Source organism: Lutra lutra, chromosome 15, assembly GCF_902655055.1.
Source record: "Lutra lutra chromosome 15, mLutLut1.2, whole genome shotgun sequence".
NCBI classification, from domain to species: domain Eukaryota; kingdom Metazoa; phylum Chordata; class Mammalia; order Carnivora; family Mustelidae; genus Lutra; species Lutra lutra.
The window spans coordinates 54,558,123-54,582,234 of record NC_062292.1 but is presented as its reverse complement, the minus strand read 5'-3'; the positions used below and the strand labels follow the sequence as shown (position 1 = coordinate 54,582,234).

Here is a 24,112-nt window from a genome sequence, read left to right as displayed (position 1 = left end):
CATTCCTCATGTGCTCAGGTAAGGGAACAAACATACATATGATATTTTAAAATAATCTTTGGAGTTTTCAGAATAAATTGCCTTCCTTAAGCTTAAAAAAATTATGGATGCATTTTTGCTACAGGCTTCGTTAACCTAGAAATAGAAATTCTATTTTCGGGCAATTTCTATTTCAGAAAGTCCAAGACATGTTCCCTCCACAAAGTTTTCCCTTCAGATTCATATCACAGTAGTTTTCTTTCTTTCTTTCTTTCTTTTTTTAATTTCTTAGTATTCAAAATGATGGTCTTTATATTTGTGTCATCCATCATCATCTTTTGGGAGTGAATTTGAATTCAAGATATGTTGCCAAATCACTTTATATTAAATCTATAAAAAGGGTATTCTTCAAAATTCTTAAAAAGGCTTTGCTTTAAAAAGAGACCCATTAAATGAATGAAACATATTTCTGGGAGGCTTGTAAGTTGGTTCTGAAAAGACAAGTCCCACAGGAAAAGTCCAAAATTATATTATATACCATACATGCATGGATTAAGGCACAACTTCTCAAAGCAACTCTGTGAAAAAGACAACACTTTATTAACTTCAAACTGAATCAGTACTTAAGTCAAAAACAACCGTCATCATTTATCATGATGCAAACACTAGTCTAAAATTATTCATACCTACAAGTGCCTTGGGAGAAAGGATCATGGCTCTATTTTCTTTATTTGTAATTTGTGGGGGCAGTGTGAGTATTGGCTTCCTGCTATATGGAATTAAATTGAAATTAGATGAATATAGGCAACAAGAAAAAGATTTCTCTGGTGAGGAAGTTAGCCCAGGCATTCTGCATAGTGACTAGCTTCAGTCAGCACTTTCTTCGATGGTTGGTGGACAGCAGAAGCAGAAAAGCAACAAAGATTTGGTGTTTCAGTGGAACAGGTGCTTGACAGTTATGATAGTCTAGTCTAGGTGGGCTTGATTGTATTTTTTTCTTGGTAGCTTCTCAACTATTACACGACTTTCTGGATTTTTGAATTAGACCCCCATCTAATCAGGCATGGAGAAGGGTCAGGGATTCTACTTAAAATAAGAACAACAAAAAACAACTAATAAACTCTTGAGCTCAAAGGAATGCATACAGACCACCACAGGAACACAAATTAAACCCCCCTCAAAATATCATTGAAATGAACTATAAAACCCAAGGAGGATGGAGGGTCAAAAATGACCTCCTTCCCCCTATATTCCTGCCAATGTGTCCTTTGAATCTCCTGTGATGGGATTTAAGACTTCTCTACAGCTGCTACTGGCTTTGGCAATTCATTCCTTCAAGCCCCACCAATAAACATGGGCAAACTCCTCTTATCCTCCAGGGGTAGAAAATGAGATAGGTGTGAAGTTTGCTTGAGCAGATCAGAAATTCCACCACATGTGTTCTATTCCTCTAGATAACTGGCAAGGGGATCATCAGAATGAGCTATTGCCAAGAGCTACCTTCGTCTTCACGGTTCCAGTGTGATGGGGCCCCAGGCCAGAATTGCAAAGCAGTTAAGAGAATCTTGGTATAGAATATAAAACATGGTACAGAACACCAAAGAAGATTTAATCTTATTTATAGAAAGGTGGTTGGGAGGGGAGGGGACAACAGAAGAGAGTGGCTTGAGATCATCATTAATCATTTTCTAAGTACCAACCAAGAGAAAACATCCTTCTGGAATTCACTGCAAGTGACACTGAGTCCTTCTACTAAGCAAATATGTGATGAGTTGATTAAAAAAAAAAATAAAAAGGAAAAAGAAAAGAAAAAAAAAAAAAGAAAAAGGAAGGTCCTGAGCTCTTGACTATAGATATAATACAGTGAATATAGAAAATCAAAAACATGCTTTCTATCTGACTCAAAACAAAGGTGCACTTAAACTTGTAAAAGACAACATTTTTATTTGAATGATATGACAGAACTGTCACAGGAGTGTTACCTGCTATAAAGAAAGCCTAAGAATTATTACCTTTATTAGACCAGTGACACTGAGCTTTAGCCATACATTTCTAACTTCTGTCCCTCTACAGAGACAATTTTCTTTTCTTAAATAAACTGTCATGCTAGTGTTAATATATTGTTGGCTCTCTCATGCTCTGAGAATACTGCTGATATAAAACATGTATATGTTAGATTGGTAATAGTATCTTTAGTGTAGCTGACTAGAACAAATGTGTTTCCCTCATGGCTGTGCTAATGTGATAAAGGAAAATTGGCTGTTCATCAGCTTTTGGCTGGGTAAAGACAGTAGAGATGGAACCACATTCTTTTTTATGCATTAATACCATCGAGAACTTTTCACTAGTTATATTTCATGTGCCTGCATGTTACACAAAGATGTTGTAAAACATGAGATAATGCTACAAATAACAAAGTAGAAAAGCCTGTATCTTTTATAATGATAACAGTCAAACACCAAATGACAGTAACAGGCTGTAAAAAATGGGATGCAAAAAAAAAAAATGCAGTCCTACGACCCAGCTGAGAGGTATATATGCAGGCCCGCAAGGACCTGGTATGTGATTTTAGGTGTTTATGTCAAGGCTTTGTTTTATAATTAAGTAAAATGTAACATGGGGTCAGTAGACTTAGAGAAGTACATGGTTTTAATAAAAGCAGATTAGATACTATGGAGAAAAGTTGTATGGAATAACTTCTTGAAGAATTACTATTCCCAAGTAATTATGTTGTTAACTCCCAGGATTGGTTGATTGGTTGGTTAGTTGGTTTGGAGAGAGAGGGCTGTTGAAAAGTGTTCTAAAGACATTTGCTTACTCACATATGATCTAAAGATGTTGGAGAATGGTTTATTTTCATCAATTACCGTGAGGAAGTTTTAATAGAACAGCATTTTGAATGCTATGATTTGATGTGTTTTTAATTAAAGTGTTAGCATTGAACCTTTCGATTGCAAGACGTTGTAATTCCTTCTTTCCCCATCCCTACTCCAACCCTCCCGTTTTGTTTGCCATTTCAGCCTCTTTGCTACAGCACCAATTCCTTGTACGTTCAAGTTAAAACCACTTGAACAGGACTTTGTCGAGATTAAAGTTAGTATCAAACAGCCCATCAGTTTACTCAGAAATATATTCAATCATTGAAGATTTTCTACAAATACTATCTATGAAGTAGTCTGCATAACCATTTGAACTGGCTATTCAGGTGTCACTGCACACCAATAAAACTTCATAACTTCATAATTTTACAATTATAGTGTAATTGAGGGGTCATCTAGCCACAACTCATGGAACAAATATGGTTGGTTGAATGTTTTATTATTTTATTTTTCATTTTTTTAAAGATTTTATTTACTTGAAAGAGAGAGAAGTAGAACATGAACGAGGGGTGGCAGGCAGGGAGAAGAAGATGTAGGCTCCCTTCTGAGCAGGGAGCCCATCATGGGGTTCCATCCCGTGACCCCAGGATCATGACCTGAGCCGAAGGCAGGTGCTTAACTGACTGAGCCATCCAGGCTACCCTGTCAAATGGTTTAGTAAAATTTCCCTGGAACACATCCATGCTTGTTCTCTGCTTTCCTACTACAGTAGCAAAGTTGAGCAGTTGTGACCTGGACCATTTGGACCACAAAATAAAATCGCTTGGCTTGCAGATAAACAATGTTTATCCTCTACCTGTTTACAGAAAAAGTTTGTTGATCTTTGATGTGGAGTTTTTAGTTGTCTGATTAATTAGCCTAGAATATTATTGTTAAATTTTTATATTCTGTATTGGAGAAGTACCAATGAATATCACCAACTATGGTACCAACACTAATAAAATAAATATTTATAAGAAGCATTTTATATTAGCAACTTAAACTGAATTAAATCCATATGTTATACATTTTTGGTATATCTAGCTTTGAATATTTCTGCCTTTTGTATTCATTTCTGTTTATTTCCAAATATGTGCTTAAATATATGGGACAAATAATTAGATATACCTGTGAATTCCCTGGTAGATATCACAGCATAAAACTAAAATATGTAGGTTCATATCTAGATATATAAACACAGAGATATATCATTGAGCCATTAAAATAATTTGTTTTCATTTCCAACTGAAGAAAGTAGTGAAGTAGGAAATTAACTCAAGAAAGACTGCTAAAATGTAGTTATTATGAAATACAAGGTTACTCACTTAAAATAATAATGGTGATAATTTCTTACAGGTGCATCAGACAAAGATCAGTTTCTTCATCAATGGTTTGGAGGAGGGTAATACAGCATTTAATGCAAGAACTCTAAGTGGTTCAATTATAGATTTTGCCTCTGGTACTACGCAAATAGGACAGAGTTTAAATGGTAAGTTTCTGACTTCAGAAAATTATTTATTTTATCCAATTACAGTATTCCTAAAGAAAGTGTCAAAAATAATATTTTAAAATATCTAGGTTTATTTGTTTTCTGAGGTTGCTGCCACAAATTGGCAGCAACTGGGTGGAAGCTTATTAAAGCAGAAATTTGTCCTCTTCCCACAGTTCTGGAGCCTATAAATCTGAAATTAAGGGTTTGCGGTATTGTTTTTTTTTGGAGGTTCCTGCAGAACCTCCCTTTTTGTGCCTCCCCTTTTGATGGCTTCTGGAAATCCATGGTGCTCCTTGGCTTGTAGCTGCACAGACCTGATCTTTGCCTCTAAGTTCACCTGACCTTCTCTGAGTTCTCTTCTCTTCTCTTCCCTTTTCTTCTCTTCAGGAGGACGTGTGGTTAAATTTAGCATCCCCCTCCCCCTCCCAATCCTATATGCTTTCCTTTCCAAATCCTTCCTTACAAATGCAAAGACCCTATTTCCAATATGGTCACAGTCACAGGTTCCAGGTGAACATATATTTTGGAGGTCACCATTCAACCCGCTATACTAGGGAAACTTTAAAATCAAACTGTAACCTATTAAGATCAATTTTTAAGTAAGAACAATACATGATAAACTATTCTCAATTTTTTGGTTTGAATTTTAAAGTAGGATTTAGAGAAGTAGAGACTGAAAAATATTATTCAACAATAATAAGCTGGATTTATTGTGTTCATATCTTCCCACCATAAAAGCAGACCATATAGGTTTAAAAGATATTTTATACTACACCCTGAATAAAAACAGAAATTGAATTTAGAATTATCTTGAAATAATTAGCAAAATTGTCTATAAATTGCCTATACGTTAAAAATGGAATTGTTATTTTATGGTATTAAATAATAAATATTCATTATAAGAAAATTCACCCAATATAGAACTCTATGAAATAGAGAATATTTTATATTTTTCTACCTTCGTAGATACAGTTAATTTTTTTATACCCTTCCAGAATTTTAGTACATATCTCTGGAGATATGGTTATAAATATAATTTTCCAAAAAAGAAATTATAATGCATATGCTTTCTCTGAGCCCTCTAAAAATAAGTACTTCCCCTCCAAATGATATGGACAATATTCCATGTTAATATGCCTCCTCGTTTAAAATGGCTGCATTGTGCACAATTCTGTAGCTGTAATAAGAACTTTAAAACAAGATCCTATTAATGAGCATTTAGATTATTCTTTATATTTCAACATTATTAGCAGTTATTTGCCAGAAATAATTATATATGTCTATGTTTCTATAGCCCTGTGTCTATGTCTGTCTACTACATGCATACACACGTATATACCTACCTATGCATTTGAGCAATTGTCTGCACAGTTCCTTAACACCTTAAACTTCGGTGTAAGTCTGCCTGAATTTAAATCCCATCTCTCTACTCAGTAGCCATATGATTTGGAAGAACTTTTCAATGACTAAAATGTAATAGCCACAAATTTAATTTTTGTGTATTTTAAGTTTTTATCTTAATTCTACTTAATTAACATACACTGTTATGTTAGTTTCAGGTGTATAATATAGTGATTCAACTATAATATAATATAGTGATTCAACATTTTCATGAATCACCCTGTGCTCACCACCACAAGTGCCCTCCTTGATCCCCATCATTGGTCTAATTCATCCCCCTACCCCCTCCCTTCTGGTAACCATCATTTTGTTTTCTATAATTAAGAGTCTGTTTCTTGATTTGCTTCTCTATCTTATTTTTCTTTTTTTTACATTTGCTCATTTATTGTGTTTCTTAAATTCCACACATGAGTGAAATCACATGGTATTTGTCTTACTCTGGCTGACATATTTCACTCAGCATTATGTTCTCTAGTTCATCCATGTTCTTGCAAATGGCAAGATTTCATTCTTTTTATGGCTGAATGGTATTCCACTCTGTGTGTGTGTGTGTGTGTGTGTGTGTGTGTGTGTGTGCACGCATGTGTGCATCTCACATCTTCTTTTTCCATCAATCAATGGACACTTTGGCTGCTTTCCATGTCTTGGCTATTGTAAACAATGCTGCTATAAACATAGGGTGCATGTATACTTTGTTTTTTTTTTTTTAAGATTTTATTTATTTGACAGAGAGAGATCACAAGTAGGCAGAGAGGCAAGCAGAGAGAGAGAGAGAGAGAGGGAGGAGGAAGTAGGCTCCCTGCCCAGCAGAGGGCCCGATGCGGGACTCCATCCCAGGACCCTGAGATCATGACCTGAGCTGAAGGCAGAGGCTTAACCCACTGAGCCACCCAGGCAGCCCCTGTATGTATCTTTTGAATTGGAGTTCCTGTATTCTTTTAGTTTCCCCAAATTTAAAATGATAATGATGACATTACAGTTCCATTGTGAGGATCAAATGAGGCTATGTATTAAGTACATACATTAAAAAGCATTACTGGTTTTCCAGAATCTGGCACACTGTGTTTGCTGAAAACTTAATGGTATTCTTTGATTAACAGAAGTTCCTAATTTACTAATTTTTCTTTTATACTTAGTATTTTTTATGTCCTGTTTAGGATATCTTTGCAAACCCTGATCTCATGGAGATATTCTTTCTACAATTTAATTAGAAGTGCCATAATTTAACCTCTCAAATTTAGGTCTGTTTTCTATCTGAATTTATTTTTGGGTGTGGTACAAGGTAGGGGTCAAGATTCATTTATTATTTCTCACCTGAATTTTTAACTGACCCAGAACCATTTTCATTAAACAGATAATTTCTTCACTATCCTGCAGTGCTTGGTAACTACAACAGACCATATACCGTGTATGTGGAGATGGGTTTGTTCCTGAGCTATTTTGTTCCAATGATTTTTTGCCCATACTTGAGTCAAAATATTTAGTTTTCATAGCTGTAATTTTATAGAAGTCTTAAAATATGAAAGTAATTTTTGAATTGTTTTTCCTTTTAGTATTTTCTTGGCTATTATAAGAATTTTAGAAGTGGTTTTACAATTTTCACAAAAATTCTGCTGAGATTTGAATCATTAACTCAATTTTGGGAAAATGGGCATCTGTATGATATCAGATCTTCCAATCCATGAATATAATGCATTTCTTAATTTCTTCCAACATTGTTAATTTTTGGCCAGAAGACTCACTCATTTGTAAGACTTACTTCTGTGTACTTGTTGGTTCTTTTTTCATGCGATTATATGGAGTATTGTTTTCGAACTTCATTTTCTATTATATAAAAATATCATCAATTTTTATACTGACCTTGCTAAATTTTAATTCTGTTACATAGCCCTATCAGTTGTATATAGCAGACATTCAATTTTTTTCAGATACTTTCAATAAATGCATAAATGATCATGGCTTTGGAGTTGTCATGTAGATATTTATAGATGTGATTAATTTTGAAGTAATGTAAAATTTCAATTTGCATTCCCCTATGGCCTGAGTTGTCTAATTGTGATCTAGTTTATAAAAAAAAAAAAGGAGTGTATTTTTGATATTCAAAATACATTCTAAAACTCTGTGGTTAAATTTCCTATCTTTGGTGTGAAAAAACTTAGAATTAAATCCTATCCCATTGGGTGCCTTTGATGAAAATATGTATCCTTTGTAAATCTCAGGTTTCTGATCTACGAAATGATGTTTTAATGAAGAGTCGATAGGACTATAACAAGAATTATCTGAGATCATGTGTGGGTAGACTATGTTGCTTATCTTATAGTAAATGTTCAGTGGGTGGCAGCTATTATTAACCTCTTTGAACACCTATTTTCTTATAAGTAGGGATAATGATATCTTTCTATAGGATTGTTGAGAGATCTGAAGACAAATGCCTAGACATAACTCTATTTTAATTTGTATATGTTCTTCGATCAAACTAAACTTATGTGAAGAAGTAATTGAAGGAAACTATATATTTAGAAACTGGGTTTGAGTAATTAGTGTATTGGAGAATTTTATAAAGTACTCTGCATACAGAATCTCTTAATAAAACATTAAATCTTGTGAGCCTTATTTCAATATTTAATTCCCATTAGTACATCTAAAAGTGTTTTATTGCACCAAATGTTGCTCAAAGTATCTGAAAGTGCTATAAATTAGTCCGCTATGCACTGTGGGGTTGAAATGACTTGCTTTGATTCTTCTTCAATACACTAAATGTTGAATGAATGCTGCAAAAGGACAGTGTGGACTGAATATGATATTTGTTTTTAAACTATGTAAAAATAAATGTAACTTCTGAATAGAAAGCACATCATTGGAAAAGGGTTTATTTCAAATGTTGCTTAGTCTTTATTACAGTTTTCTCCTTAAGATTTGGGCATCAGAGTGCTACAAGGGAAAGGGTATTTTAAAATAATTTTTGTCTTTATTCTATCAATTTATAGGTACAGTTGTACCTACTGTATCTTTTCTCTAATTAGAGATGGCATATAGACTGGCTCATTACTTCTGCCTAATGAGCCAGGCTCCATGCCACCTCTCTAATCAGAAAAGAGATAGGTACAGAATGTTCCCGTGGACTTATTATAAATCATTTTCTTTCTCTCACTTGCTCCCTTTTTTTAATCAAAGAATTAAGTCACTGTCCTCCATACTTTTGTCCATATCCAAGATGGTTTCATTCAGGAGAGGTAATTGTGCAGGAGATTACTGCGAGCTGAATTAAGGGTGCTCTCATGCAGGGCCAGGCCGGCTGTCTCTGCTTTGGAATAGACACTGCCTCAATCCCAGGCATAGCAAATGAAGGCCTATATGAGATCAAGATGTCTTTCCTCTCCTTTCTCTGCTTGGGTTTAAGTTGTTTCCCTGTTTCTATACCCAGGAAGAGACAACTTTTCACATGAGAGTTGACTTGCTACAGAGCTTTGTGTGTGTGTGGGGTGGGGGATGGTTCTCCTCTCTAACTACCATAACTTTCTAAAAAAATATGTTGCCAATGACACATTTCTCTTGCTGTAGGCCCTGTCTTTGCCTTCTGTAGGACATTAATCAATGACCAGAGAAATGCTGTTTAATTTGGTTGGGCTGATTTTTTAATATACAAATAGAAACACCTTAGAACATCTCTATCAACTGGTATGTGTCAGTTCGTTCTTAGAGCACTTTCTTCCAGGGCAGGTTAATTTAAATGCCTCCAGTTGGGCATAAAACCTAGAGGCAACAAACATGTAATTATAATCTCTAATTTCACTGTGGTATAAGCTATAACAGCTGCCCAAATTTTGGGTTTAAAAATACAAAATTATATGAATCAAACCTTTTAAGGGCTTCTTCTGAACTCGTTCATCAACTGAGTTCTAATTTCCCTATGTTATGTATTTAAAGGTGTGAAGCACTTTCTTAGAAAAGCAATTGGACATTAAAGAAATCAACAAAGATTTGTTGTTTATCTGAGAAAGTGAACACACAGGAAATAAAAGAATAATCTTCTTAAAGCTAACACCAACTTCCTTTCCCTTCCATGTTTTCTGCTGTGTGTTGTGTATTAATTCATCTGCTTGTTTTTTGTTTGTTAGTTGAAATACTACTTTTAACTTCTGTTGGCATTCCATAGGTTAACATGTGTAAGTTCAGCTAGGTATAGAAGACAGGAGAGGAAAATATCGAAGCATCTGGCATTTTCCCTGCAGTTCAGATTATGATAAAATTTTTCTGAGAGAATTCTTTTGGAAATAGATTAAAGAAGAAAAAAAAACATACAAATTGGTTAATTAAGGCAGGCTAATGGAATAGAAGGATACTATAGAAACATGGCATATATAACTGAAGAGGAGTTTAATGAAAGATTGAGGTGGTCTTTCAGATTGTCCTAGAGAAGACATCTAACAATAAATCAGGACAATTGGCTAACAGTGTTACAAAAATTAAAAAATAAGTGCATGTCTTCCAACCATACTAAAAAAAAAAAGGGCAGATGAGTTAAAATTTAAATGTAAAGAACATAATCATGAAGTAGTGGAGGAAAATGGGAGCAAATGTTTCTACAATCCTGGCATATTGAAGATATTTATTAACATGATACCATGGCCAGAAACACTGAAGAAAAATATTGAAAACATCGGACTAACAAACTGAGAATTTAAAACTCAAACAACACAACATTTTGTACTTAGTTTGGCAAGGAATAAAAAAGAGATGATATTAGTGTGGAAAGAGTTTAGGATAATCTGGCAAACTATCAAAGTAAAAATGTGAACACTACTTCATCCAAGATTTATACTTCCAGGGTATATCTCAAGAATATAAGTAGAGAAGGTCTTAAATATATATACTCAAAAGTGTTCATTGTAGAAATAAAATAGCAAATAACTGGAACCAATTAAAAAATTCAAAAAGGAGTTGATTGAACAAATTTCAAATTATACCTACAGTGGAAAAAGTATGTACAACTAAGAGAAAGGAAATATGTCTATTTGTAGAGACATGGCTATAGGTTCATAGTGTGTTATTACACGAAAAAGCAAGCGCGTAGTATAATATACTCTAAATTGAACATGGGTTGACAAAATATAAATCTATACTGGATGTTTAAGTTATTATACATACAAATTATTATTGCTGTAATAATTATTGTCTAAGAAGCAAGGCATGAGATTTAGAATTAGACAGATAGGAGTTTGAATCCCAGCTCTGCTTCTTAAAAGCCAAGTGACTTTGGCAAGGAATTTCACTTCTCAATCCAATTTCCTGGTTTGTCTTCCTAAATTTTCTAATTTGTCATATGTATACATAGTTTTCAAAGTACATGTAAAACTTATAAATAATATGTACTTGGTTCATGTTAGGTACTTAATAAAATGTTGCTGTCATAAATATTAATGTTAATATTGTTAATTTAGATATTAAGTGTATTGATTTTGTGAAATTTAAGCATTTTTAAATAACGATCATTAACAATGTTTCATTTTTTGGCTCAAAGTCAAAATTTTCCTGAGTGTAGAGGGATAAGATATTAAATTTAGAGTAATGATGTGCTAGGTGTTTGAAAGTACAGTAATTTGTGTAGGTAAGCCCCATGAAATAATTTCTTTTTTTTTTTTTCTGTAAAGATTTGACCTCTCTGATATGCTTCATTGTTTCCTGCAAACCCTATATTCCTCCTGCTGTTATTTCTCTTTACCCTGAAGAGTTTCCTTTTCCACTTTTTATAATTTAGTCCGGGAGAAACAAACTCAAGTTTTGTGAAAATGTCGTTAATTTATCTCTGTTTTTGAAGGATACCTTCACCAGGTATAGAATTGATAATTGTTATTTTTTTCAACACCTTAAGGAATTTTGATTTATTGCCTTCTAACCTTCATGTTTCTGGTGGGAAATCAGCTGATTTCTGATTCTGATTATGATTATTAAGATTATTCTTATTAAGATTATGATTATGATTCCTATCAGTGTTCCCTTGTATGTGGTATGTTGTTTTTCTCTTGCTGCTTTTAAGATTTCCTCTTTGATGTTAACAGTTTGACTAAGTTGAGCCTATGTGTAGTTTTTATTATATTACCTTGGTTGAGGTTTGATCAGAGTCTTCGATGTGTAAGCTCAAGTTTTCATTGATTTGAAGGTTCTTGGTAATTACCTCTTTAAACTGTTCTTTCCTTTTTTCCATATTCTCTCTCCTTTTCCTCTTGAACTTCAGTTAAATTTATTTTAGAGCACTGGATATCATCCCACAGGTCCAGAGCATTTTTGTTTGTTTACTTGTTTTTGTCTTCCCTACTCTTTTGTCTTGGTGTTTCTCTTTGCATATTTTGTTTTGCCCTGTCCTGAAATGCACTGATCATTTTTCTCTTTTTTTACCTAGGTTACTGTTAAGCCTATGTAGAAAATTCTTTTCATTTCATCTTTTCTTTTTTTTTTTTTTAAAGATTTATTTATTTATTTGACAGAGAGAGATCACAAGTAGACGGAGAGGCAGGCAGAGAGAGAGAGAGAGGGAAGCAGGCCTCCCGCTGAGCTGAGAGCCCGATGTGGGACTCGATCCCAGGACCCCGAGATCACGACCCGAGCCGAAGGCAGCGGCCCAACCCACTGAGCCACCCAGGCGCCCTCATTTCATCTTTTCATTCATCATTTTTAATATCATACTTTTCATTTCCAGCATTCCCATTTGGTTCCCTTTTTTTGTAGATTCTATCTCTCTATCCAAATTTCCTCATCTGGTCACACATTCTAGTCATTCTCCACTTCCACTAGATCTTTTGGTATTTTACCTTAGGTATTTTCAAGTCCTTATTTGATAATTTCATTGTCTGGGCCATGTCTGCATCACTGTCTATCAATGGCTTCCTCTCTTAACAATGGGCCACATTTTCTTCATGTGTCTGAAAATACTTTTGTTTTGTGCTAGATATTTTGTATATAGCACTGGAAACACAGCAGATAATATTTACTCGAGAAAATGTTATTGCTGATTCTGTCAGGCTTCTAAAGAGAGAGAGAATGTTGCGGGGAAATGAGTAAGAGAAGAACAGCATCAAACTGATTTGAAGTTGATCTGGATGTGGGCTTTATTACAGTTTCATTATTATGTCATTCACCACTGGTTTCAGATGTTTGAAGATAGAGTCAGCATGGGTGCAGATTCACTGTGTGGTTGGGCTCTTCAGGATTCTACACTCTCTATCCAGACTAGTATGGCGGACTGTCCCACCTCTTGCTTTCTCTTATGGAGTCAAGCAATCCTGGTGTCCCAATTCTCCTGTGAAAATCTTGTTACTTTGTAGACTTTAATTCATTTACATTGTGCTTTACTTTCTAATGGGTTAAAAAATAATTTTATAGGGGCACGTGGGTGGCTCAGTTGGTTAAGCATCTGCCTTTGGCTCAGGTCATGATCCCCAAAGTCCTGGGATCCAGTCCCACACTGGGCTCCCTGCTCAGCTGGGAGTCTGCTTCTCTCTCTCCCTCTCTGCACTCTCTCTCTCTCTCTCTCTCTGTCAAATAAATAAATAAAGTCTTTTAAAAATAATTGTATAGCTTATCTGACATATTTTGATTGTTGCATATTTCTATTTATTTTTAAGTTTTTATTTATTTGAGAGAGAGAGAGAGAGAGAGACTAGAGTGAGAGAGAGCAAGAGTAGGTAGGAGAGGGAGAAGCAGGCTCCCTGGTGAGTGGGGAGCCTAATGCGCAGCTCTATCCCAGGACCCTGGGATCATGACCTGAGCAGAGGGCAGAAGTTTAAGCGATTGAGCCACCCAGGCACCCCACAAATTTCTGTATCTTAATCTGAAGTTGAAGTCCAGACACTATTGTAACATCTAATGGAACTTTTCTAATATTAATGGAACATTTCAAGGAATATGGATATGTTATTTTTCCATCAGTTTTTTTTTTCTTGACTGACTCCCACTTTCCACCAGACAATGTTTTGTTTCTTTGCTCCTCTTTTAAAGCAAAACTCCCTCAAAGTTTTGTCAATGATAGCTGTCTTTCATTCTTCTTTCCCAGTTCTATTGTCTGCAGTCAAGCTTTAGCTCACCACTATAAGCTATACTTGCCAAATCTCTGTTGACCTTGACATCATAAACTAATAGTTAATTTCACATCTTTATCCTATTTGACACATCAACATCATTTAATGAGTTGAGATCACTCCTTCCTTGGTATACTTTCTTCACTTGGCATCTAAGACCACATTATCTCCTGGCTTGCATCTGAGTTTCTACTTGCTACTTCTCAATTTGATTTCCTGCTTCCTCTTTATCCATTTAACTTCTTAATATTGGTATCCCAGGCCTCACACCTTGGCTCTCTTCCCAAGTCTATATACATGCATTTACTTAAACATCACCTCCAGATTAACAGTTTTAAATATCATCTAAATGGCTTGATTTCTAAATTAAAATTTACCTTCCTTCCTTCTTCCCCCAGCCTCTTTCCTAAGTTCCCAACTGCTGGATCAGGCTATCTCAAATCTCCATTTGGATGCTTAATTTATATGTCAAACTTATTTTTTTCACAAGCTGGACTTCTGATGTTTTAGACCTCTCACTTTGACCCAAACAATTCCATAATTCTCCTTTCTCAGGTAAGGGCAATTTTATTTTTCCACTAATTCAGAACAAAAGATTGGAGTCATCCTTGCCAGTTCTTCTCACATGTGATATGTTATATGCCAGAAGTGTCCTGTTTATGTTACTTTCAAAATATATCTAGATTTTGATTCCTTCTCATCACCTCACTAGAATCATCAAAGTCCAGGGTATGGCTCCTGCTTTTGCCTGGATTACTGCAAAGTCTTTTAACTGCCTCCACTTTGGCTCTCCACTTTATTCGCAACGCAGTAGCCAGGGTCGTTCTATTACACGAGTCAGACCATGTTACTTCTCTGTTTGAAATGCTCTATAATTTTCCTACTTCACCAGAGTGAAGGCCATTATTTTTAAGATGGCCTATAAGACCTACATGATCTGAATGCAGTTACTTCTCTGGCTTTACTATTACTATCATTTCTTGTGTTCAATTTGTCTCATGAAAACTGGCGTTGTTGCTATTTCTTGAATATGTGAAGCACACGTCTGTGTTAGGATCTTTGCAGTATTCCCTATTCCTTTAGTCTGAAAGTCTTTACCTCCTGATATCCACACGATTGACTCCCTCTCTTATTTGAGTCTGCTCAAATATCACTTTCTTAATGAAATCTTCCCTACCACCTTGTTTAAAATTGCAAATACCAGTTAACCATTTTTGGTCCTCATTATGCTCTTTTTTTCCCCTCCCGTGGCACTTACCATTTTAACATATTATATGAGTTACTTATCATTTTTGTTGTGTATGTATGTTTTAACCTCTAGAATGTAAATTCTGTGAAGACAGGGACTTTTTGTTTATATTGTTCACTGATGTATCCCGAGAGCCTGGAAGATCGCCTGTCACATGGTAGCATTCAGTAAATGTTTGTTGTTTGCTCAGTAAATGGAGTAGGAGGATCTAAAGGGTAGAGCTTATGGGTACAGCTTAAGTTCATTAGAACATAAAATGTTGCAAAGCAGTAGTTGAGTGGACACTGTGATTAAAGAAGAAGGGGTCAAAGATGTATCTTAAAAGGAAATTGGGATGTTGGAGTTTTGTATGTACATGGGTACACATGTGAGGTGGGGAAGAGGAAGGGAGAAGAAAAAAAGAGGGAAAGGTTAATGGAGGAGAGGAGATGAGGGAAGGGAAAGCATAGTGAGTAAGCTTAGGGGAATGAGCATTGATTATTTGAGACAGAAAGGGAATATCCTAGTAGAAGTGACAAATGGTCATTTGAAACAGGTGGCTGGATTTGAGGATTGATTTAGGGTTAATGATACAGAGTAAGAATATTCCTTATAGAGGTTATTTTTGAAGTTCTAGCAGCAGACAAAATTCTTGAAGGAGAGAAATGTAGAAAAAAGGGCTACAGATAGAAGGTTGGGGGATGGTGATAAAGAGGAGAGGCAACTGAGGAGATACAGATGTAGTCTAGAAGAGTTATGATATTAGAGGGCAAGTGGAAAACATTTCAAGATGTTCTTCAATAATATCAAGCAGCAGAATATTAAGGAGAAGTTATAAAACTGAAAATCACACCTAGGGTGGCCATCAAGAGTGCACTTGCAGTCTAGGGATAGAGAAGAGGGATATAGATCATTTACAATGAGACTAAACAATAAGGAAAAGGAGGTTTTGAGCATAGATATTGGAGAAAGCTGGTTCTGAAGAGAAGGAAAGGAATTGATTGAGGTGAGCATAACAGTAGTTTCTATTTTCTGGTGGTTGTTTACCACCTTTGAATATTTTATGGCCATCTGTTGATTCTTCAGGCTGACAACTTTCTTTTTACTGGTTTAAATAATGATTCTGGAGGTGAATTTTCAAACTTTCTTTGTTTTTAAAAGATTTTATTTATTTATTTGACAGAGAGAGATCACAAGTTGGCAGAGAGCCAGGCAGAGAGGTGGGGGAAGCAGGCTCCCCACTGAGCAGAGAGCCCGATGTGGGGCTCAATCCCAGGACCCAGGGATCATGACCTGTACCTAAGGCAGAGGTTTTGACCCACTGAGCCACCCAGGCACCCCATCAAACTTTCTTAATTCAAGAAATTTTATAATAGTGTATGTATAATGCATTTGTATAATAATACCTGTATTAATTGTATGTGACTGTACATTGAACACTTGTTTTTTGTTATTGTCTGCAGTGATGGTTTCATTTGGAGATTTATTTCCTTATTTGTTCCATAACAATGGGAGTATATTCTTATCCTTTGCTATTGGTGCCTCAAAACAACATTAACAATAGCAACAAAACTGGAAAAAAAACATTTTAGGGTTCTTTTTTGTTTGTTTGTTTTGTTTTTTGGGGGGGGCCATAAAGCCCTTACCACTTTGAGCATTAAAAAAAGTAATGAGTAAGCTGTTTTGATACTCTGTTCTAGACTCACCATATTTTGAAGTTGTAGACTTTTATGGTTTCTTTTTAAATTTGCTTTTGAATATAATGTTTTCTCAGTGTCACACTGAAGTAAATAGAAATCAGATAATTAACCTGATCCCTTCATGCATACCTTTATTTTCTATCTGAATTCTTGATATGAATGATGAAAGGCCATTACCTAAGTATTTGCTGAAAGGACATAGACTTTTTTTTTTTCTTACTACACTGAGAGTTTGTTTTTTACATATGCAAATCAATTAATGGTGTTGTTAAATGCTCAGTCTTTAAGATTTATTATTTTCAGGGACGCCTGGGTGGCTCAGTTGGTTAAGCAGCCGCCTTCGACTCAGGTCATGATCCCAGCGTCCTGGGATCGAGTCCCACATCGGGCTCCTTGCTTGGTGGGGAGCCTGCTTCTCCCTCTGCCTCTGCCTGCCATTCTGTCTGCCTGTGCTCGCTCGCTCTCCTCTCTCTCTGACAAATAAATAAAATCTTTAAAAAAAAATTTATTATTTTCAAAAATGAAAATTCTTAGTTTTATATCATACTAGATATTATTTCTAAAAATGAATGCATTTATTATCTTTAATTCTTTTAACCTATGGGTAGATATCTCTATTTAAAGCCATCTATCTTAATTATTATGCTTCTAGTTCTTTTTTTTTTAATTTTTTATTTTTTCAGCATAACAGTATTCATTATTTTTGCACCACACCCAGTGCTCCATGCAATCCGTGCCCTCTACAATACCCACCACCTGGTGCCCCCAACCTCCCACCCCCCACCCCTTCAAAATTCTCAGATCGTTTTTCAGAGTCCATAGTCTCTCATGGTTCACCTCCCCTTCCAATTTCCCTCAACTCCCTTCTCCTCTCCATCTCCCCTTGTCCTCCATGCTATTTGTTATGCTCCACAAATAAGTGAAACCATATGATAATTGACTCTCTCTGCCTGACTTATTTCACTCAGCATAATCTCTTCCAGTCCCGTCCATGTTGCTACAAAACTTGGGTATTCATCCTATCTTTTTTCTTTCTTTCTTTTTTTTTTTTTACAGCTTTATAAACCTATATTTTTATCCCCAGGGGTACAGGTCTGCGAATCGCCAGGTTTACACACTTCACAGCATACTACTACTACTACTACTACTACTACTACACTACTCACCATAGTACATACCTTCCCCAATATCCATAACCCCACCCCCCTCTCCCAAACCCATCCCCCCATCAACCCTCAGTTTGTTTTGTGAGATTAAGAGTCACTTATGGTTTGTCTCCCTCCCAATCCCATCTTGTTTCATTTACTCTTCTCCTACCCCCTCGACCCCCCATGTTGCATCTCCTCTCCCTCATATCAGGGAGATCATATGATAGTTGTCTTTCTCTGATTGACTTATTTCGCTAAGCATGATACCCTCTAGTTCCATCCACGTCGTCGCAAATGGCAAGATTTCATTTCTTTTGATGGCTGCATAGTATTCCATTGTGTATATATACCACATCTTCTTTATCCATTCGTCTGTAGATGGACATCTAGGTTCTTTCCATAGTTTGGCTATTGTAGACATTGCTGCCATAAACATTCGGGTGCACGTGCCCCTTCGGATCACTACGTTTGTATCTTTAGGGTAAATACCCAGCAGTGCAATTGCAGGGTCATAGGGTAGTTCTATTTTCAACATTTTGAGGAACCTCCATGCTGTTTTCCAGAGTGGTTGCACCACTTGCTTGCATTCCCACCAACAGTGTAGGAGGGTTCCCCTTTCTCCGCATCCTCGCCAGCATCTGTCATTTCCTGACTTGTTAATTTTAGCCATTCTGACTGGTGTGAGGTGATATCTCATGGTGGTTTTGATTTGTATTTCCCTGATGCCGAGTGATATGGAGCACTTTTTCATGTGTCTGTTGGCCATCTGGATGTCTTCTTTGCAGAAATGTCTGTTCATGTCCTCTGCCCATTTCTTGATTGGATTATTTGTTCTTTGGGTGTTGAGTTTGCTAAGTTCTTTATAGATTTTGGACACTAGCCCTTTATCTGATATGTCATTTGCAAATATCTTCTCCCATTCTGTCAGTTGTCTTTTGGTTTTGTTCACTGTTTCCTTTGCTGTGCAAAAGCTTTTGATCTTGATAAAATCCCAAAAGTTCATTTTTGCCCTTGCTTCCCTTGCCTTTGGTGATGTTCCTAGGAAGATGTTGCTGCGGCTGAGGTCGAAGAGGTTGCTGCCTGTGTTCTCCTCGAGGATTTTGATGGATTCCTTTCTCACATTGAGATCCTTCATCCATTTTGAGTCTATTTTCGTGTGTGGAATAAGGAAATGATCCAGTTTCATTTTTCTGCATGTGGCTGTCCAATTTTCCCAACACCATTTATTGAAGAGGCTGTCTTTTTTCCATTGGACATTCTTTCCTGCTTTGTCGAAGATGAGTTGACCATAGAGTTGAGGGTCCATTTCTGGGCTCTCTATTCTGTTCCATTGATCTATGTGTCTGTTTTTGTGCCAGTACCATGCTGTCTTGATGATGACAGCTTTGTAATAGAGCTTGAAGTCCAGAATTGTGATGCCACCGACTTTGGCTTTCTTTTTCAATATTCCTTTGGCTATTCGAGGTCTTTTCTGGTTCCATATAAATTTTAGGATTATTTGTTCCATTTCTTTGAAAAAAATGGATGGTACTTTGATAGGAATTGCATTAAATGTGTAGATTGCTTTAGGTAGCATAGACATTTTCACAATATTTATTCTTCCAATCCAGGAGCATGGAACATTTTTCCATTTCTTTGTGTCTTCCTCAATTTCTTTCAAGAGTACTTTATAGTTTTCTGAGTATAGATTCTTAGTCTCTTTGGTTAGGTTTATTCCTAGGTATCTTATAGTTTTGGGTGCAATTGTAAGTGGGATGGACTCCTTAATTTCTCTTTCTTCTGTCTTGTTGCTGGTGTAGAGAAATGCAACTGATTTCTGTGCATTGATTTTCTATCCTGATACTTTACTGAATTCCTGTACAAGTTCTAGCAGTTTTGGAGTGGAGTCTTTTGGGTTTTCCACATATAGTATCATATCATCTGCAAAGAGTGATAGTTTGACTTCTTCTTTGCCGATTTGGATGCCTTTAATTTCCTTTTGTTGTCTGATTGCTGAGGCTAGGACTTCTAGTACTATGTTGAATAGCAGTGGTGATAACGGACATCCCTGCCGTGTTCCTGACCTTAGCGGAAAAGCTTTCAGTTTTTCTCCATTGAGAATGATATTTGCGGTGGGTTTTTCATAGATGGCTTTGATAATATTGAGGTATGTGCCGTCTATCCCTACACTTTGAAGAGTTTTGATCAGGAAGGGATGCTGTACTTTGTCAAATGCTTTTTCAGCATCTATGGAGAGTATCATATGTTTCTTGTTCTTTGTTTTATTAATGTGTTGTATCACATTGATTGATTTGCGGATGTTGAACCAACCTTGCAGCCCTGGAATAAATCCCACTTGGTCGTGGTGAATAATCCTTTTAATGTACTGTTGAATCCTATTGGCTAGTATTTTGGCGAGAATTTTTGCATCTGTGTTCATCAAGGATATTGGTCTGTAGTTCTCTTTTTTGATGGGATCCTTGTCTGGTTTTGGGATCAAGGTGATGCTGGCCTCATAAAATGAGTTTGGAAGTTTTCCTTCTATTTCTATTTTTTGGAACAGTTTCAGGAGAATAGGAATTAGTTCTTCTTTAAATGTTTGGTAGAATTCCCCCGGGAAGCCGTCTGGCCCTGGGCTTTTGTTTGTTTGGAGATTTTTGATGACTGTTTCAATCTCCTTACTGGTTATGGGTCTGTTGAGGCTTTCCATCTTCCTGGTTCAGTTGTGGTAGTTTATATGTCTCTAGGAATGCATCCATTTCTTCTAGATTGTCAAATTTGTTGGCGTAGAGTTGCTCATAGTATGTTCTTATAATTGTCTGTATTTCTTTGGTGTTCGTTGTGATCTCTCCTCTTTCATTCATGATTTTATTTATTTGGGTCCTTTCTCTTTTCTTTTTGATAAGTCTGGCCAGGGGTTTATCAATCTTATTAATTCTTTCAAAGAACCAGCTCCTAGTTTCGTTGATTTGTTCTATTGTGTTTTTGGTTTCTATTTCATTGATTTCTGCTCTGATCTTTATGATTTCTCTTCTCCTGCTGGGTTTAGGGTTTCTTTCTTGTTCTTTCTCCAGCTCCTTTAGGTGTAGGGTTAGGTTGTGTACCTGAGCCCTTTCTTGTTTCTTGAGAAAGGCTTGTACCGCTATATATTTTCCTCTCAGGACTGCCTTTGTTGTGTCCCACAGATTCTGAACCGTTGTGTTTTCATTATCATTTGTTTCCATAAATTTTTTCAATTCTTCTTTAATTTCCTGGTTGACCCATTCATTCTTTAGAAGGATGCTGTTTAGTCTCCATGTATTTGGGTTCTTTCCAAATTTCTTCTTGTGATTGAGTTCTAGCTTTAGAGCATTGTGGTCTGAAAATATGCAGGGAATGATCCCAATCTTTTGATACCGGTTGAGACTTGATTTAGGACCAAGAATGTGATCTATTCTGGAGAATGTTCCATGTGCACTAGAGAAGAATGTGTATTCTGTTGCTTTGGGATGAAATGTTCTGAATATATCTGTGATGTCCATCTGGTCCAGTGTGTCATTTAAGGCCTTGATTTCCTTGTTGATCTTTTGCTTGGATGATCTGTCCATTTCAGTGAGGGGAGTTTAAAACCCCTACTATTATTGTATTCTTGTCGATGTGTTTCTTTGATTTTGTTATTAATTGGTTTATATAGTTGGCTGCTCCCACGTTAGGGGCATAGATATTTAAAATTGTTAGATCTTCTTGTTGGACAGTTCCTTTGAGTATGATATAGTGTCCTTCCTCATCTCTTATTATAGTCTTTGGCTTAAAATCTAATTGATCTGATATAAGGATTGCCACTCCTGCTTTCTTCTGATGTCCATTAGCATGGTAAATTCTTTTCCACCCCCTCACTTTAAACCTGGATGTGTCTTCGGGTTTAAGATGAGTTTCTTGTAGGCAACATATAGATGGGTTTTGTTTTTTGATCCATTCTGATACCCTGTGTCTTTTGATTGGGGCATTTAGCCCATTAACATTCAGGGTAAGTATTGAGAGATATGAATTTAGTGCCATTGTATTGCCTGTAAGGTGACTGTTATTGTATATTGTCTCTGTTTCTTTCTGATCTACTACTTTGAGGGTCTCTCTTTGCTTAGAGGACCCCTTTCAATATTTCCTGTAGAGCTGGTTTGGTATTTGCAAATTCTTTCAGTTTTTGTTTGTCCTGGAAGCTTTTAATCTCTCCTTCTATTTTCAATGATAGCCTAGCTGGATATAGTATTCTTGGCTGCATGTTTTTCTCATTTAGTACTCTGAATATATCATGCCAGCTCTTTCTGGCCTGCCAGGTCTCTGTGGATAAGTCTGCTGCCAATCTAATATTTTTACCATTGTACGTTACAGACTTCTTTTCCCGGGCTGCTTTCAGGATCTTTTCTTTGTCACTAAGACTTGTCAATTTTACTATTAGGTGACGGGGTGTAGACCTATTCTTATTGATTTTGAGGGGGGTTCTCTGAACCTCCTGGATTTTGATGCTTGTTCCCTTTGCCATATTGGGGAAATTCTCTCCAATAATTCTCTCCAATATACCTTCTGCTCCCCTCTCTGTTTCCTCTTCTTCTGGAATCCCAATTATTCTAATGTTGTTTCGTCTTATGGTGTCACTTATCTCTCGAATTCTCCCCTCGTGGTCCAGTAGCTGTTTGTCCCTCTTTTGCTCAGCTTCTTTATTCTGTGTCATTTGGTCTTCTATATTGCTAATTCTTTCTTCTGCCTCATTTATCCTAGCAGTGAGAGCCTCCATTTTTGATTGCACCTCATTAATAGCTTTTTTGATTTCAACTTGGTTAGATTTTAGTTCTTTTGTTTCTCCAGAAAGGGCTTTTATATCTCCCGAGAGGGTTGCTTTAATATCTTCCATGCCTTTTTCAAGCCCGGCTAGAACCTTGAGAATCGTCATTCTGAACTCTATATCTGACATATTACCAATGTCTGTATTGATTAGGTCCCTAGCCTTTGGTACTGCCTCTTGTTCTTTTTTTTGTTGTGAATTTTTCTGCCTTGTCATTTTGTCCAGATAAGAGTTTATGAAGGAGCAAGTAAAATACTAAAAGGGTGGCAACAACCCCAGGAAAATATGCTTTAGCCAAATCAGAAGAGATCCCGAATTGTGAGGGGGGAGAAAGGGGATAAAAGGGTTCAAAAAGAAAAAAAAAAAAAAAAAGAAACTATTTAAAAAAAGAAAGCCGATAAAGAAAAAATATAAAAAGAGGAAAAAAAATATATATATTAGATAAACTATTTAAAAAACGTTAAAAAAGGAAACGGTAAAAGTTAAAAAAATTTAGCAGAAGAAGAGAAAAAGAAAAAAAAATTGAAAAAGAAAAAAAATTAAATTAACTGCAAGGCTAAAAAATCATGGGGAGAAAGCCATGAGTTCCATGCTTTGCTTTCTTCTCCTCTGGAATTCCGCCGCTCTCCTTGGTATTGAAACTGTACTCCTGGGTAGGTGAACTTGGTCCTGGCTGGATTTCCCATTGATCTTCTGGGGGAGGGGCCTGTTGTAGTGATTCTCAAGCGTCTTGGCCCCAGGCGGAGTTGCACCGCCCTTACCGAGGCAGCGCTGAGTAATCCGCTCGGGTTTGCTTTCGGGAGCTTTTGTTCTCTGAGCGCTTTCCGTAGAGTTCCGGAGGACGGGAATGAAGATGGCGGCCTCCCGGTCTCCAGCCCGGAGGAGCCGAGAGCCCGGGGCCCCACTCCTCAGTGCGCCCTCAGAGAACAGCGCCCAGTGACTCCCGTCACCCTGGCCTCCGGCCGCGCTCCGAGCTGACCGAGCCTGCGACCGGTTCAAGGCAACCCCAAGCTGAGAGTCACTCCTCGGCTCTGTCTCTGCAGCCGGCTTCCCCGTTCTAATACCGGTAAGCTCTGCAACACGCAGACACCCCCGATCCTTCTGCGACCCTGCGGGACCTGAGGCCGCGCTGACCCCGCCTGGGCTTCACCCCAGTTAAGCCTCTGGAGCGATGTCCCTCAGCGGAACAGACTTTTAAAAGTCCTGATTTTGCTCCGTTGCTCCGTTGCTCCGCCGCTCGCCGGGAGCCGGCCCCTCCCCCCGCGGTCTATCTTCCCGTCGCTTTGGATTCACTTTTCCACCAGTCCTACCTTTCAGATAGTGGTTGATTTTCTGTTTCTGGAATTGTTGTTCTTCTCTTCAATCTCCCGTTGGATTTGTAGGTGTTTGCAATCTTTAGATAAGCTGTTTAGCTGATCTCCTGCTACCCGAAG

The 24,112-nt window shown here is 36.8% G+C and overlaps 1 protein-coding gene across 1 annotated transcript in view; it reads left to right on the top strand.

Moving 5' to 3' along the window:
- USH2A (usherin) overlaps positions 1-24,112 on the top strand; it is a 705,277-nt gene that overhangs the window by 39,196 nt on the left and 641,969 nt on the right. Inside the window, 1 exon segment of the mRNA XM_047705734.1 lies at positions 4,194-4,326. Coding sequence (XP_047561690.1) covers positions 4,194-4,326 — 133 coding nt within the window.